The sequence below is a fragment of the Trichechus manatus genome, unplaced genomic scaffold (genome assembly GCF_000243295.1).
Source record: "Trichechus manatus latirostris isolate Lorelei unplaced genomic scaffold, TriManLat1.0 scaffold00087, whole genome shotgun sequence".
Lineage (NCBI taxonomy): Eukaryota > Metazoa > Chordata > Mammalia > Sirenia > Trichechidae > Trichechus > Trichechus manatus.
The window spans coordinates 3,426,215-3,440,896 of NW_004444023.1; the positions used below are offsets into that span (position 1 = coordinate 3,426,215).

Consider the following 14,682-nt stretch of genomic DNA (forward strand, 5'->3'; position numbering starts at 1 on the left):
GGGACATTGTTCAGGCATACAGACATAGATGACAGAACTGTCTGCTTAATGAGGGGAGTTACACAGATTCGAGATGGTGGTTTCCTCTGGGAAGGGGGCAGGGGTGCTGGTGGTAGAAGAGGGGTGAACCCGTTACAGGTGATGTTCTGGCTTGGGGGACGGGTGGTTGGTCCTAGGTGTTCTCACATGCCTAAGGCCTTACTTGGCTCAATGGCCACTGGCATCCTTGGCAGCATTCCTATTAACTGCCTGGGGCCAGCTGGAGGGTTCTGGTGATGATTCAGCATTTGTGGGTGGAGGTTTCCAGAGGACACCCTGATGAAGTGCCACCCCCAGCTCTCGTAGGCTTGAATGGCGCCAGGCACAGGGCTCTCACAGGCCTCCAGCAATCCACGCTGAGCTGTGCCACACATTTTGGCTACTGAGTGACCAAAGCCCGTACCTGGAGATTTATGGTCCGTACAGTTTCCAAAAGCCGCCTCCAAGTCACGGGTCATGAGCCATTATTATTTCCTTGGACCACCTTGGGCTTCCAAGGTCAAGAATCCCAGTCCCACCCAAGTAGAAGCTGCAGGAGGGGGAGGGGAACGAGCTAGATGAGGAAGACCCCGACCACCCCAGCTGCTTCCCTGTCTCTGAAAGCTCTGTCCCCTATGACAGTGGCCCTTTTGTGCCATCCAGATACCCTGGATTTCACCAATGACCCATATCTGAGCCCTCTACCCAAAAGGAATAGGGGAGGGAGAGGTCTTGAGCCCCCTGGAAAGTAGTAAGTGCCTTTATTTATTCAACATCCATTTTCTGAGCACCTAACTACATACCAAGTCCTGCCTGGCACTGGGGTAACGAAAACGGAATGCCCACTGGCAAGGGCCACAGTCATGATTTTTTAAAACAATTTTTGAGCACACATTTCCAATGTGTGTATATATATAGTCCTGCTATTATTTTCCCTGGATAGCACGAATGTTTAAGAACTCGGCTACTAACTGAAAGGTTGGCGATTCAAGTCCACCCAGAGGCACCTCAGAAGAAAGTTCTGGTGATTGACTTCTGAAGGATCACAGCCATTGAAACTCCTATGGAGAACAGTTCTACTCTGACACACAAGGGGTCACTGTCAGAATTGACTCAATGGCAACTGGTTTGGGATTCCTTTACCGTTTTGCATATTAAACACTGTTGTGTGCTATCGAGTCAATTCCAACGCATAGTGACCCTATACAGAGTAGAACTGCCCCATAGGATTTCTAAGGATTGCCTGGGGGATTCCAACTGCTAACCTTTTGGTTAGCGGCCTGAGCTCTTAACCACTGCTCCATCAGGGCTCCTATTAAACGTTAGTAAACCTTAAATAAAAACACTGCAGCTCTAATATTTTCTACTCACACCCCAAGGGATCTTGGGTACCCCACTTAGAAGAACACAAGCGATTATAATACATTGGGATGATTGCCGCTTAGGAGGAATAGCTAGGCTCCCCGGAGCCTCGGGGCAAATGGCCCTAGCAGGCTTCCCAGGGGAGCCAGGGAGGGGTTCCGACTATTGCGACATCAGCAACCAGCTGGGTGACCTCCGTGCACGGCAGCGGCTTCGTTGTAATTGTAGTTTCCCTTTCCAGGAAGAAAACACAGATGCGCTTCCCTGCCCGTCCAGAGAAATGGCCTCTGCTTAAGTTCTCCTCATTAATTAATATGAAGACAACAAATGTGACTAAATTTGGAATCAGAGGCTTTTAAAGGTGACTCCCTCCTCAGTAAGCTCTTACTGCATTTCTTCTCCCTGTTGAGGCATAAGAGTAGCAGTTGGTCTATGATTCCAGCTTTCTTTGAATCTCACAAAACATCAAATGACTAACTGCGTTATGACCCCCGCCAGGGTGGTTCCCCTGCCCCATAGGGCACAGCTAGGCATCGAAAGAGTCAGATTTTTGAAACAGCTAGAGGTTTCCAGAGCAAGAGAGCAGCCTTGATCTCCTGTAATGTTGAAACAAAAAATTGCCAAGCAGTGATGTGCTGGTAGATGTTTAACAGCCAGCTCTCCAAGGGGAAAAACTGATCTGTAGCACTTGCCAACTTCCATGGTGTAAATAACTGCACCATGGCTGATTTCAAGCGACCAGTGCACATCACCGACCATGAATTTGGGAAAAGATGCGCACTGTACTGATGCAATGCATTTCCTTCAAGAGCACAGATAAAAGTGTAGTCAACAAGTAAGGAGTTTTGAGTATTTATTGCCTTTGTTTTAATAAAGATTTATTTAATTGTAAGTTTTTGTAAGACCCTGGGTGCTGCAGACAGTTAATGCTCTTGGCTGCTGACCAAAAGGTTGGAGGTTTGAGTCCACCCAGAGGTGCCTTGGAAGAAAAGCCTGGTGATCTACTTCCAGAAGATCATCCATTGAAAACCCCGTGGAGTACAGTTCTACTCTGACACACATGAGGTCGCCATGGGTCAGAGTTGAATCCACAGCAACTGGGTGGTTTTTTTAAGTTTTTATAATTTAATTTTTAATGATGGCTTACAAAACAAAAAATCCTGAAAATTTAACAATGAGTTGGGTCTCACAAACGTATGAGCCAGCTCCAGCACACCACTGCCTCCCGAGTTTTCAGCCAACCCCGAAATTCTCTGGGTGTTTTGAATGGCTGCCCTCCAGCTCTCAGGGCAGCGGTTCTCTGTGGAACTTCCAGGGAACGAGCCCCTCACCCTCAGGAGCCACATCTGTTTCTGGATGCCAGCCCGGCCCCGGGCTAGGCTTAAGGACCCCACTGCCCCATGGGCCTGCCCCACACCACCCCACTTCGCAGGCTCACACATCTAGTCGCCGAGTGCTTCAAACACTGTGGGCTCACCTGGACACCCCCTCTTCATCCCACCTCACCTCCAGACACCATCCTCATCCAACCTCCACGACCACTGAAGAGCTCCTAGTGGTAGAAACGGGACCTGAGAGGCCGCTCTGTCAGGCTGCAGCTCTGTGGGGTGCTCTTCGGGTGCTCTGGTGCTAAGAGACAGATTGAAGCCTCACTGAGCCAAGTCACACTTAATGACAAAGATAGTATCACTCAGATGCACTAATGTGTGGCTCTTACTTGAATCTTCATTCAAACAAGCCAACCATTAAAAAAAAAAAATTATGAGATAATCAGGGAAATTTGACCATTGATTTAATAATATTAAGGAATTATTACCATTTTAAAATGATAATGGTATGGTAGTTTATTTATAAATAAGTTCTTTTAGAGAAAAGGTTGGCAAACTCCAGCCCCACCTCCTGTTTTTGTAAATAAAGTTTTATTGGAACACAGCCACACCCATTCATTTGTATGTTGTCTATGGCTGCTTTCCAGCTGCAATCACAGAGTTGAGTAGTTGTCACTAGAGACCGTGTGACCCACAAACTTGAAAATATTTACTATCCGGCCCTTTACAGAGAAAAGTTTGCTGACCAGCCCCTGTTGCAGAGAAATATACTGAAGCATTTACCTGTGAAAAATAGGGTGTCTGGGATTTGCTTCAAAATAATCCAAAGGGGAGGGGGGGAAAGTGGATGAGGATGACCATGAGACAAGATCATGATCCTAGCCTCTGTTCTTAGATATGTTTGAAATTCTCCATAATAAAAAGCCCCAGCAAACGACACTTTAGTTCAATTAATAAAGAATGTTTACCTCGAGCCTAGCGCTCTTAACAAAGAAGTATCTGTGTGAGCGCTGACAGCAGTTCATCTAAAGCTCAGATGAGAACTTTAGGGGCAGAGAGTCTAAGTTAATGGTGACAAAACAATATGGGTAGAGATCGTGAGAATGGTGACACAATGTGATATAGCCAAAGTCACTGAACTGTACATGTAGAAACTGTGAAAGGATGTATGTTTGGTTGTGCATATTGCCACCAGAAATAATTTTTTTAAAAAAGCTCTTGCAAAGGGGGGCCTTCCTCCACGGCCACCAACTGCTCTGACCCCAGGACCCTGGCACCTCTGGTCTGACAAGACGATCTGAACAAAGCCACTGCCAGCTGCCCAGTTCTGCACCCACCCAACGATGACGTCTGTCCCAGGCTAACAAAAAGGCCATGGGCACTGAGAGGGTACCCCAGAGCCAGCCATGCAGTGAGTACCCCCCACTGGAGCCCAAAGGTGTCCCGGAGACTGGGGGAGGGGGCAGGAGAGCTCTGTGGGAAGGGTCCCCCACCCCATCCTGGGGTCAGCTAAAGATCAGAGGGCCCAGGTAAGTCTATCCTCTGCACTCCACACCTCTCCCCCTCCCAGGCCTGGACCCTCTGATGTCCAACCAGGTCCCTGGGCATCCCAGGGCAGACCCTGCCCCTCTCTGAGACTCTGTAAGTGTTTTAATACCACTCAGGGTCTTTGGAGAGGAGAGTATATGCATGTATATATGACACCGGTGGTGCAGCGGTTGACAGCTTGGCTGTTAACCAAAAGGTTTGTTCAAACTCACCCAGCAGCTCTGCGGGAGTACTGGCAATCTGCTCCTGTAAAGATTACAGCCTAGGAAGCCCTATGGGACAGTTCTACTCTGTCACATGGGGTTGCTGTGAGTCGACAGCGCCCAACAACAACATACATGACACTAGTCCAGTCCCTAGCACATCCCTGGGGTGTCACCAGTATCAGCTGCCAATGGGCTCACAGAGACCCCCATGACCCCTGCTTTGATGTGACCTAGCCACCATTAGAACCGTCACTGATGGACTCCCAAACCAAACCACTTACCCAAGAAGCAAACCAAATAATAGGGTTTTCCCCTGCCAAAAAGACCGTTTTTATCTGGAAGGATTATTTTCTTTTCTAGAAACTCCCATCATAAAACCAGGATATCCCAATAATCAACGGAAGCAAACATTTATTTGATTTGGCGGGAAGTCCCAGACCCTCCCCCCTCTGGTCCCACCCCCACCCTGTCCTCATGTCTACATCACCTCTGCTCCTGCCCCAGCCACCTCCTCACCTGGGGTCCCTTCCTCTCACATGCAAACTTAGCCCCAGCCAGAAACTTAACCAAATCCAAAGCCCTCTACTCCCTGACTCATCCCACCCTAAATTTACCCCTAACACCCACCTCTTATGTATAATCAGGAAGGACTCCAGAAAATCCAAATATTTCCACCAATGGAAATTGGCATCAGTCCTGGCCCAGCGCCATCCCTCTCTCTGTTCTCAGCTTTGATGCCTGGCCCGCTCTGATACAATGCTTCAAGCTAACACTAACTGTGATTTTTTTATTATTGTTATTTGCAAAAGTTTTTAAGTAATACAGTGAAACCTGTGAGAGCCAGAATTCAATGGGACTGCATTGTTTTTCTAGGTCGCAGAAGTTTTCCACCTTTGACAGGGTGCAATCTTACTACTTTTCTATCCTATTAGTGGAAAATTTTTTCATTTTCCTTCTCTGACAGGTTTCTGCCTTACACAAGTTCTGGCTTTCACAGGTTTTACTGTATATGCCAAATGAAGAGTACATGAAATACACGAAAAAGCTCAAAGGGAGAAAGCAGTCCCCAAATGACTCACAGGAGCCCTGTGGTGCAGTAGTTAAGAGCTACAGCTGCTCACCAAAAGGCTGGCTGCTTGAGTCCACCAGACGCTCCTTGGAAACCCTATGGGGCAGTTCTACTCTGTTCTATAGGGTCACTATGAGTTGGAATCGACTTGACAGCAATGGGTTTTTTGGGGTTTAAATTAGTCACGAGTTACCCCAAAATAACTTCTGTAGAACACTCTGCTATATGCCTTCTGGGATTTCTTTCTTCCTGTAAACTGTACCCAGGTGTCCATCCTGGACCGCATCTGGCCATTCTTTGCATTACACCCAATATCAGCCTAACAGCAGTGCTGTGGTCTCACCCCGCCCTGGGACATCTGGCAATGCCTGGAGACCAGGGGTGGTGGTGCTACTGGCGTCTTGTGGGTGGAGGCCAGGGATGCTACTCAACATCCTGCAGTGCAGAGGGCAGTCCCCTACACCCGAGTCATCCAGCCCCAAGTATCAAGAGTGCAAGGTTGAGAAACCCTGCCCTAGCCCCCTCGCTAACCCACGAGTCTGAACTTGTCGCTGATAGCAAAGTGATTAAGACCATGGGTCTGACAGAGCCAGGCTGCCTGGGGTCACAGGCAGGCTTGCCACTTACTGAAGCCTCATTTTTCCCTGGGCCTCAGTAATCCCCACTGCCAAATGGGGACCGCTTACTCACCTTGTCAGAGTTGTTGTCCTGGTAAACAAGGTGACATGTACAAAGTGTCTGGCCCTTCGTTCGGCACCACTAAACGAGAGCCATTGTCATTTTATCACTAGCCAGGAGACTGATTAGGTCCTTCTCTCCTGAAGGAGTCCTTGCGGCACAGCGGTTAAGTGCTCGGCTGCTAACTAAAAGGTTGGCGATTCATACCCACCTAGCAGCTCTGTGGGAGAAAGACCTGGCAATCTGCTCCTTGAAAGATTGCAGCCTAGGAAACCCTATGGAGCAGTTCTACTCTGTCACATGGGGTCGCTATGAGTCGGAATTGGCTCCATACACCCAACAAAAACTACTGTCCTGTGGGCGTGGCTCCGCCCACTCCTGTTGGCCTCTGTGAATGTGAATTGAGCTCCATTTCTCCCCCTCCCTGCTCCTCCCCTCTCCCTCTCCACTCCTTCCCCCTCCAAGTCCTGAAACTAGTCTTTTGGGTGAGGCTGTTCTTGCTGGGTACCATCGAGTGGATTCCGACTCATGGCGACACCATGTGTGACAGAGTAGAACTGCCCCATAGGGTTTCCTTGGCTGTAATCTTTATAGGAGCAGATTGCCAGGTCTTTCTCCTGCAGAGTTGCTGGGTGGATTTGATCCACCTACCTTTCGGTTAGCAGCCAAGTGCTTAACCCCTTACTCCACCAGGACGCCTTTAGGTGAGGCTGGCACTGCCCTTCTGTGTCTTAGAGCCGGAGAGAGGCGGGCTGCATGTGTGCTTGGAGCTGGGGGAGGAGAGGAGCTTTGGACAGCACCCCTGGGTGGGAAAGATAAGGGAGTCGGCCCAGGGACCCAGTAGGGTCCCTTGCCAACTCTGGGGACCCCCAAACTCCTCGCCCTGACAAGCCCTCAGGCTCTGCTTCCCTCCACCCGTGTTTCTGCTCCCGTGTTAGTTTCCATTCTCTTTCTTGTGAGGGGGACCTTTTCACAAGGTGATGGAACAGAGGGGCCTCTGGCCAGGGGCCGGGGAGGGGGATCTGGGGCCAGTAGGCCTGGTGAGAAGCCCCCAGCCCTGCCATTTCCCGCTGTGGAACCCTGGGCAAGTGCCTTTCCTTCTCTGGATCAGGTCCCCCTACGCAAAGTGTCTGCAGAGACCCAGCGGAAGGTATGGCCGCCGTCATTGTGAATAAGCATTCCTCCTGTGCAGGTCACTAAGGACATGGTGGGCAGGGTCTGTGATGGGAGCCCCTTCCAGGCTCTTAAGACCTGGGACAAGTCCTTCCCGCTCTCTGAGCATCAGTGTCTTCCTTGCCCTCCCCCTACTTGCCATCCCTGAGCCTCGGCTTTCTCATCTGTTCAATGGGGGCAGCAGGAGGCTCATGCTGGGTGCAGAGCCCTGAGCCCAGGGCCGCCTCAGAGCGAAGACAGTCCCTCGTGCCTGTTTTAGCTGACTCTCACTCTCCTTTCTCTGTCCCGCCTTCTGATTTTGTTTCCTTCTCAGTCATGCTCCCCTGCTCCAACATCAGATGTTGTCTGACTCACAGACAGAACACGCCTTCCATCAAACCACATCCCTCTCTAGCTTACTGTTAGGATTTTCCCGTCTTCCCTTGTCCTTTCTTATAATAACTACCATTGCGCAGGGAAAGCCCCCCCGCCGCCAGTTTTCCTCCTCATCAACTCCCAGCCCCCCTCCCCCTCACCCCGAGAAAAAAAACCCAAGTGCTTCTCCTCCCCCCACATCAGGACGACCTGCCACGTGTCCTCTCCGCCCTTTGGCCAAGGCCCCCAAAGCTGTGAGGCTCTGCTGCCCCATGTGGGGGCTCCCAGGAGTTGGGCCGGCTTGTCCTTACTGCCGTCCCCACATGCCTCTCCACCGGGGGAAGGAAGCCCTGTGGGAGAAAAGCCCTGGGGGGCCATCAGATGGAGGAGGCCAAAGGCAGAGAGGCCGGGACTGCTGGGCAATTTCTCGAAGGTGCCACCCCACATGCCCCAGCAGGTCCGCAGTGCAGAGGTGGGAGGGGAGGGGACAGCATGGACCGGGAGTGGACCTTGAGCTGGACAAGCACATCCGCCCACTGGGATGGCCCCTCATGGAAGTCCTCTCAGGACTCTGGGCGGCGGCAGCAACTGGCATTTAACATGGGCAGGTAAAAAGTCCTGGTGATGTGCTCCCGTAAGGATCACAGCCTAGAAAACCCTATGGGACAGTTCTACTCTGTCACATGGGGTCGCTATGAGTTGGAATTAACTCGATGGCACCCAGCAACAACAACAGGTACTAGCCGTGAGGGCAGGCATGTTCTCAGTGCTTCACCCTGATTCTCACACTGAGTCTCCCCAACGCTGCAGAGCAGAGCTGCAGAGGGGAAGGCATTTACCCACAGCCCCCTGCTGAAAAGCACTGGGCACTGGGCGCCTATGCCTGCAAGGCCCACTGCTCCTCCCATTTCACAGAGGGGGAGACTGAGGTTCAGAGCATCCATGAGGGAAGGGGAATGGAGCCAGCAAGGGCTCTGAAGGCCACAGCAACGGCTAACTCAGGATCTCGGAAAACAAGACACCCAGTCCCCCAAGCCCCCCCCCCGCCACAAGAGTCAAAGGATGAGAGAGCACAAGATCGCTGTTAGCACTGCTACTTCGGCATTTATTTCAGGCTCCCGCCCACCCTCTGAACTATCTGGGGCAAGAGAAGAAAACAGACTGGTTTCCTTCCTCTGACCCCTCTCCCCACCGCCCCCTGCAGCCTAGACTAGACTCCAGCCCCTGACCGGCAGCTCCGGGAAAGCAGTTTCATTTCCCCCAGCCTGACTCCCAGAGGGAGGGGAGGGCAGGGCACAGCCAGTTTAAGGCCCAGAAGAAGGACCTGACAGACAGAGTGGAGGGCAGAGAGGAGAGAGGCATGCTGCTGTCCACGGAGAGTGGAGGTAGAGAGCAAGCTGGGGTAGATCGAGAGCCAGGGAGAGAAAGAACAGAGGCAGAGAGGAGAAGAGGAGGACTCCGAGGGTCAGGGAGACAGAGGACAGAGGCAGGGAGGAGGCTGGGGGAGACCAATGGCCAGGGGACAGAGAGAGGATGGAGGTGGGGGAGAAGAGAGGGGAGAGCAAGGGCCAGGGAGACAGAGAGAATGGAGGCAGGGAGGAGGAGAGTCAGAGGATGGAGGAAGGGGGAGGAGAGGGAGAGAGTAGGGAAGCAGAGACAGTCAGGAGGTGACAGAAAGGGAGAAGAGAAGAGAAAAAGAGACAAGGAGGCCAAGAGAGCTGGACGGGGACCACAGGGCTGGAGAGACGGGCACAGGAGGGGAGGCGAGTCCATGGAGAGTCCATGCAGGGGGCACTGGGGGGACACGTGTCAAGAGACAGAGATGTGGGCATGACCAGGGTGGGGGCATGCAGTCCTCTCTCATGGTGGCCTTTGCTTCTCCTTCACCCCAGACGCCATCTCCCACCCAAAAGTCATGGACCTGTGGGGTAAGTAAGCAGATGAGGGGCATGGGGTGAGTGGGGCAGGACCCCCGTCCCTTTCTCCTCACAGTGACCCTGTCCTCCTCCTCCTCCAGCCCCAAGCCTCCTCATCCTCATCCCCATCCTTCTCAGCCTGGCCACCTCCCTGGACGGGAAGGCCACCCACAGCCAGGACCCTTTCGAGAAATGCATGGAGGATCCTGACTACGAGCAGCTGCTCAAGGTTGTGATCTTGGGCCTCAACCGGACCTCCAAGCCCCAGAGGGTGATTGTGGTTGGTGCTGGTGTGGCTGGGCTGGTGGCTGCCAAGGTGCTCAGCGATGCCGGGCACAAGGTGAGAAGTGCTGTGCTCACAGTCTACCTTCAGCCTTTCCTGCTGCAGGCTGGGGATCCTCTGCCAGAGAGAAGGGTGGGGATGGAAGGATGTGGAGAGAGGGAAGCTCTCCTTTCCCTCTGGCCTGGGGAGGGGATCCCACTGAAGAGTGAAACCCCAAGGGGGCACCTGTCCACAGCTGCCCCGCTGGGAATCTCACGCAACATCCCCCAACCCCCAGGGGGAACTCGAATTAGTGGAGATGGAAATGCTACCCAACGGGAAGTCCCTCCTGAGGTCTAACCACTCTCCCTGTCACTGAAATCCAAGAACAAGAATGGGGCAGGGGCTTCTATGCATATGAGAAATCTCCCCACTCTCCAAGTTGGGAAGTCCCTCTGCATTCTAGTCAGTGCCCTTCCTGCTGCAGTCCAGGAACAGTCATGCTGTCCCTGCGTGCTGTGCTCTGTTCTCCCACCAGCCTCTCCCCACTCCTGATAAAGAAAGGGGTCCTTCTAGTCTGCCCTAGGTCTGTGCTGCTGTGGGTATGAAGGCAGGGGCTGCCGGCACGGGGGTGAGGGGGGATGGAAAGGGTCAGTGGAGGGGAGGAGCTGAAGGGCCCTGACCTCCCTCCCTCAGGTCACCGTCCTGGAGGCAGACAGCAGGATCGGGGGCCGCATCTTCACATACCGGGATGGGAAGACGGGCTGGATTGGGGAGATGGGGGCCATGCGCATGCCCAGCTCGCACAGGTGCCCCCCTTCGTGTCCACTCAGCCAGAACCCCAATCCATCCCCACCCTGTGTCAGCCCAAATGTCAGCCCTGACTCCCAAACCAGCTCAGGTCTAGAGCCAGCCCCCCTATTCCCTCCTTCCCCAAATCCCAACCTCACAGTCTCCCAGCTCAGGCCACACTACCCTACCACATCCAGCCAAACCCCCATGCAGCCTGGCCCAGGCCAGAGCCCCTCCAGCCTCCAGCCTGACCTGCCCCAATGCCTTTGGTCACCCTAGGACCAGGCGGTATCACTGATCCTGGGCCCTTCCCCTTCCAAGCACCCTCCAACCCAAACCCTGTCCCCATTCCCAACTCAAATTCTGGCTCTAACTTTATCCCCAGTGAAAGCCAGCTCCCACCCCAAACCCAATCGTCCTCAGCCTTCCAGCCCTTTTCTGATTTCATCCCAATTCCCAGCACCAGTGACCCCAAATCTAGCCCCATCCCCAGCCTCATGACCATCCCCAAACCCCATCCCCAGCTACCCCCACCCTTCACTTCTCCAAACCCCACTGGGGAGAGAGGCTCTTACTCCACCCCGACCCAACTCCATCTTCACCTGACTCTGGCCCTGCCCTCCCCCACACCCTCCGTCAGCCCTCCCCCAACCGTCAATGCCCTCTCCTCCCTCCCCACCCTCCCCTGGTCCTTCCCAGCCCTCCCCCAGCCTTCACCACCCTCATTCACGCCCTCAGGATCCTCCACAAGCTCTGCAAGAGCCTGGGGCTCAACCTGACCCGCTTTATCCAGTACGATGAGAACACGTGGACAGAGGTGAATGGTGTGAAGCTGCGTAACTACGTGGTGGAGAAGATGCCTGAGAAGCTGGGCTACAACCTGCGCCCCAGGGAGAAGGGCCACTCACCCGAGGAAATCTACCAGATGGCCCTCAACAGGGTAGGCTGCCAGCTCCCTCCAGCACCTCCCTGGCCTGGTGTCCTTTCCTCTGTCACCTGCTGGTCTCCTGCACCAGCTCTTCAGTCTCTAGTGTCCCCACAAACATGAAACCCCCAAAGTCCCATCAGCTTTTGGTCCCTTGTTCCCCTTCTCACTCACATGCAGCCCCCAAATAGCCTCACCTTTCCACACCTGTGCCTTAAAATTTGGTCTGCAGGCTGATGTCCCCTAAACCCATTTCCTGAGACGCAGACCTGTGTCCTCTGCCCTGACCACCCCCAGGACCCCTCACCTCCCCCTGAGCTCAGCATCTTTCCCTAAACCCATTCATACTTCCGGGCTCCCCCCAGTCACGGGGCAGACCTCCAAGGGGCCATCCTCACCCCTATCTCTCCCCCTCCCCCATCAGTCTCCAGCCCTGCCCTCCTGCCCCCTAACTCTACTCTGTTTGCTCCTCTGTCCCCACAGCCCCGGCCCCAACTCAGGCCTGTCCCCTCCCCTGGACCCTCGCCCCAACCTCTTCCCCGACCTTCAGTCCTCCCTGCAATGGCTTCAGAGGGGTCTTTTTACACCCAGAGCAGGCCCCTGCTCCTCCCTACTCAGAGCCCCCCCAGGGCTCCCCAGTGCCTCAGGTCAGAGTCCCAGCCCCTCAGCCTTAGGTTTGAGCCCTGAACAGTCTGGCCTTTCCCACCCCTCTAGCCTCATCTTCTCTCCCCCAAGAAATGTTTGTTTCTCTCAAAGTCCTCATGGTGGCCTGAACACGCCAGCTCTATCCTCTTTCTTACCCACTGTACTCGTCCATCTTCCCACCCCTACTCCTTGGCACTTGCTGTCCTACCCCCCACTCCCCACCTGGACTGCCTTTTCCCACCCAGGAAACTCCTACTCATCCCTCAAGACCAGCTCTATGTCCTCTCCTCCAGGAAGCCTTCCCTGCTGCCCTCAGGGAAGAGCTAGCTATGCCCCCCTCTAGGAACTCCTTCCTTGTCCATCTCCCCTGTCAGCCATCACCCCTGCTAGTGCTGATGGGTTGCAGGGGGGTAATCAAATTCCATCTGTATCCAAAACGATTCAGGCATCCACTATTTACTGAGCACCAGAAGGACACACAGACACACTCCCACCTCCACAGAGCTCATAGTCTAGGACAGAAACAGGCAAGGTCACATCCAACTGGGATGAGTGTGACAATGGCCAGAGGGGCCCATCGCTCGGGACGAGGTGGCAGTAATGACTCGGGGAGACTTCACAGAGAAGTGACATTTGAGCTGCGGCGGAGGACAAGGCTGAGGGCACAGCAGGGGCAAAGGCCCGGGGGCAGGACCAGGAAGGGAACCCGGGATCGGCCCCCACGCCCTTGCCCTTCCCGCCCTGGAGCTCAGCACCCTGCTTACTCCCCACAGGCCCTCAAAGATCTCAGGACGCTGGGCTGCGAATGGGCCCTGAAGAAGTTCGAAAGGCACACACTCCTGGTGAGCAGGACCTCGGCTAGCTGTCTGGAAATGGGGCAAGAGGGGTACCCGTCGGGCTTGGGACCCCGGGCCTAGGCCTGCCACTGCCTGCCCCGCCTGATCCGGGCCGGGACACGCCCCTCCTTGAGCCTTAGTTTCCCCATCTTTCACAAGAGGAGCCGTACTCTGCGGCCGGAGAGAGCTCAACGGTCAAGTGCCAGGGATGCGGGTGGCTCAGCCAGGGAGCGACCCCAACGGGAGGGAGGACTGAGCTGGCGTGCAGTCCCGACCGCCTGGCCCTGGTCGCGGCCGTCTCCTGTCCCCCAGGAATACCTCCTCAGGGAGGGGAACCTGAGTCAGCCGGCCGCGCGGCTCCTGGGGGACGTGATGTCCAAGGATGGCTTCTTCTACCTCAGCTTCGCCGAGGCGTTGCGCGCCCACAGCTGCCTCAGCGACCGGCTCCGGTGAGGGGCGGGGCCACGGGCAAGGGCGGGGCCGACGGGGGCCAATCGGGGCAAGTAAAGGGGGAGTGGGCGGGCCGTCGGGATTGGGCAGGCGGTGTTGGCGGGAGGGGAGGAGAGGTGGGGCGTTTTGGTCTGGTTCCGCCCACCTAGTATCCCCTACCCTTCCGGGTGGGGCCCGCAGTTGGACCTGGGTATGAAATGTTACCTCTTTCCCGGTCCGCAGGTACAGCCGCATCGTGGGCGGCTGGGACCTGCTGCCACGCGCTCTGCTGAGCTCGCTGTCAGGGCCCATGCTGCTGCACACGCCGGTGGTGGCGGTGAAGCAGGGACAGCGCGAGGTGCAAGTGCACGTCTCCACGTCGCGCGGAGCCAGCTTGCAGAAGGTGCTGACCGCGGACATGGTGCTGCTGACGATGAGCGGGCCGGCGCTGCAGCGCGTCAGCTTTTCGCCGCCGCTGTCGCACAAGCGGCAGCACGCGCTGCGTTCGCTGCACTACGTGGCGGCCACCAAGGTGTACCTGAGCTTCCGCCGGCCCTTTTGGCGTGACGAGCACATCGAGGGCGGCCACTCGAGCACCGACCGCCCGTCGCGCATCATTTTTTACCCGCCACCCGGCGAGGGCGCGCTGCTGCTGGCCTCGTACACTTGGTCAGACTCGGCGGCGCCCTTCGCGGGCCTGAGCCTGGACGAGGTGCTGCGCGTGGCGCTCGACGATGTGGCGGCGCTGCACGGGCCCATCGTGTACCGGCTCTGGGATGGCACCGGCGTGGCCAAGCGCTGGGCGGAAGACCCGCACAGCCAGGGCGGCTTCGTGGTGCAGCCGCCGGTGCTCTGGCACCAGGAAAAGGACGAGGGGCACACCGTCGACTGGGCGCTCCCCTATGGTCGCGTCTACTTTGCCGGCGAGCACACGGCCTACCCGCACGGTTGGGTGGAGACGGCCGTCAAGTCGGCGCTGCGGGCCGCCATAAGGATTAACAGCCGGAAGGAGCCCGGGCACAAGGCCGAGCACCCCCGGCTAGGCAACTCGAAGGCAGCGACCACCCATCATCCGACCCATAAGCCGGTCTCCTCCCAGCACACAACCCACAAGGGCACCCAACATTAAAGTATTTTCGGT

At 55.3% G+C, this 14,682-nt stretch overlaps 1 protein-coding gene across 1 annotated transcript; it reads left to right on the top strand.

The window, feature by feature from the left end:
• The first annotated feature begins 4,050 nt into the window (after positions 1-4,050).
• IL4I1 (interleukin 4 induced 1) lies at positions 4,051-14,670 on the top strand. Its single transcript, XM_004381814.3, has 7 exons — positions 4,051-4,119; positions 9,754-9,992; positions 10,611-10,723; positions 11,445-11,646; positions 13,050-13,118; positions 13,425-13,561; positions 13,785-14,670. The coding sequence occupies exons 1-7, from the start codon at positions 4,083-4,085 to the stop codon at positions 14,668-14,670; spliced, it is 1,683 nt and encodes a 560-aa protein (XP_004381871.1). The 5' UTR covers positions 4,051-4,082.
• Positions 14,671-14,682: the final 12 nt, after the last annotated feature.

Coding starts and splice junctions, on each gene's coding strand:
- IL4I1 (XM_004381814.3), top strand. CDS start 4,083: ATGGGCACTGAGAGGGTACCCCAGAGCCAGCCATGCA. Junction 9,993..10,610: donor TCAGCGATGCCGGGCACAAG/GTGAGAAGTGCT, acceptor TCCCTCCCTCAG/GTCACCGTCCTGGAGGCAGA. Junction 13,562..13,784: donor TGCCTCAGCGACCGGCTCCG/GTGAGGGGCGGG, acceptor CCCGGTCCGCAG/GTACAGCCGCATCGTGGGCG.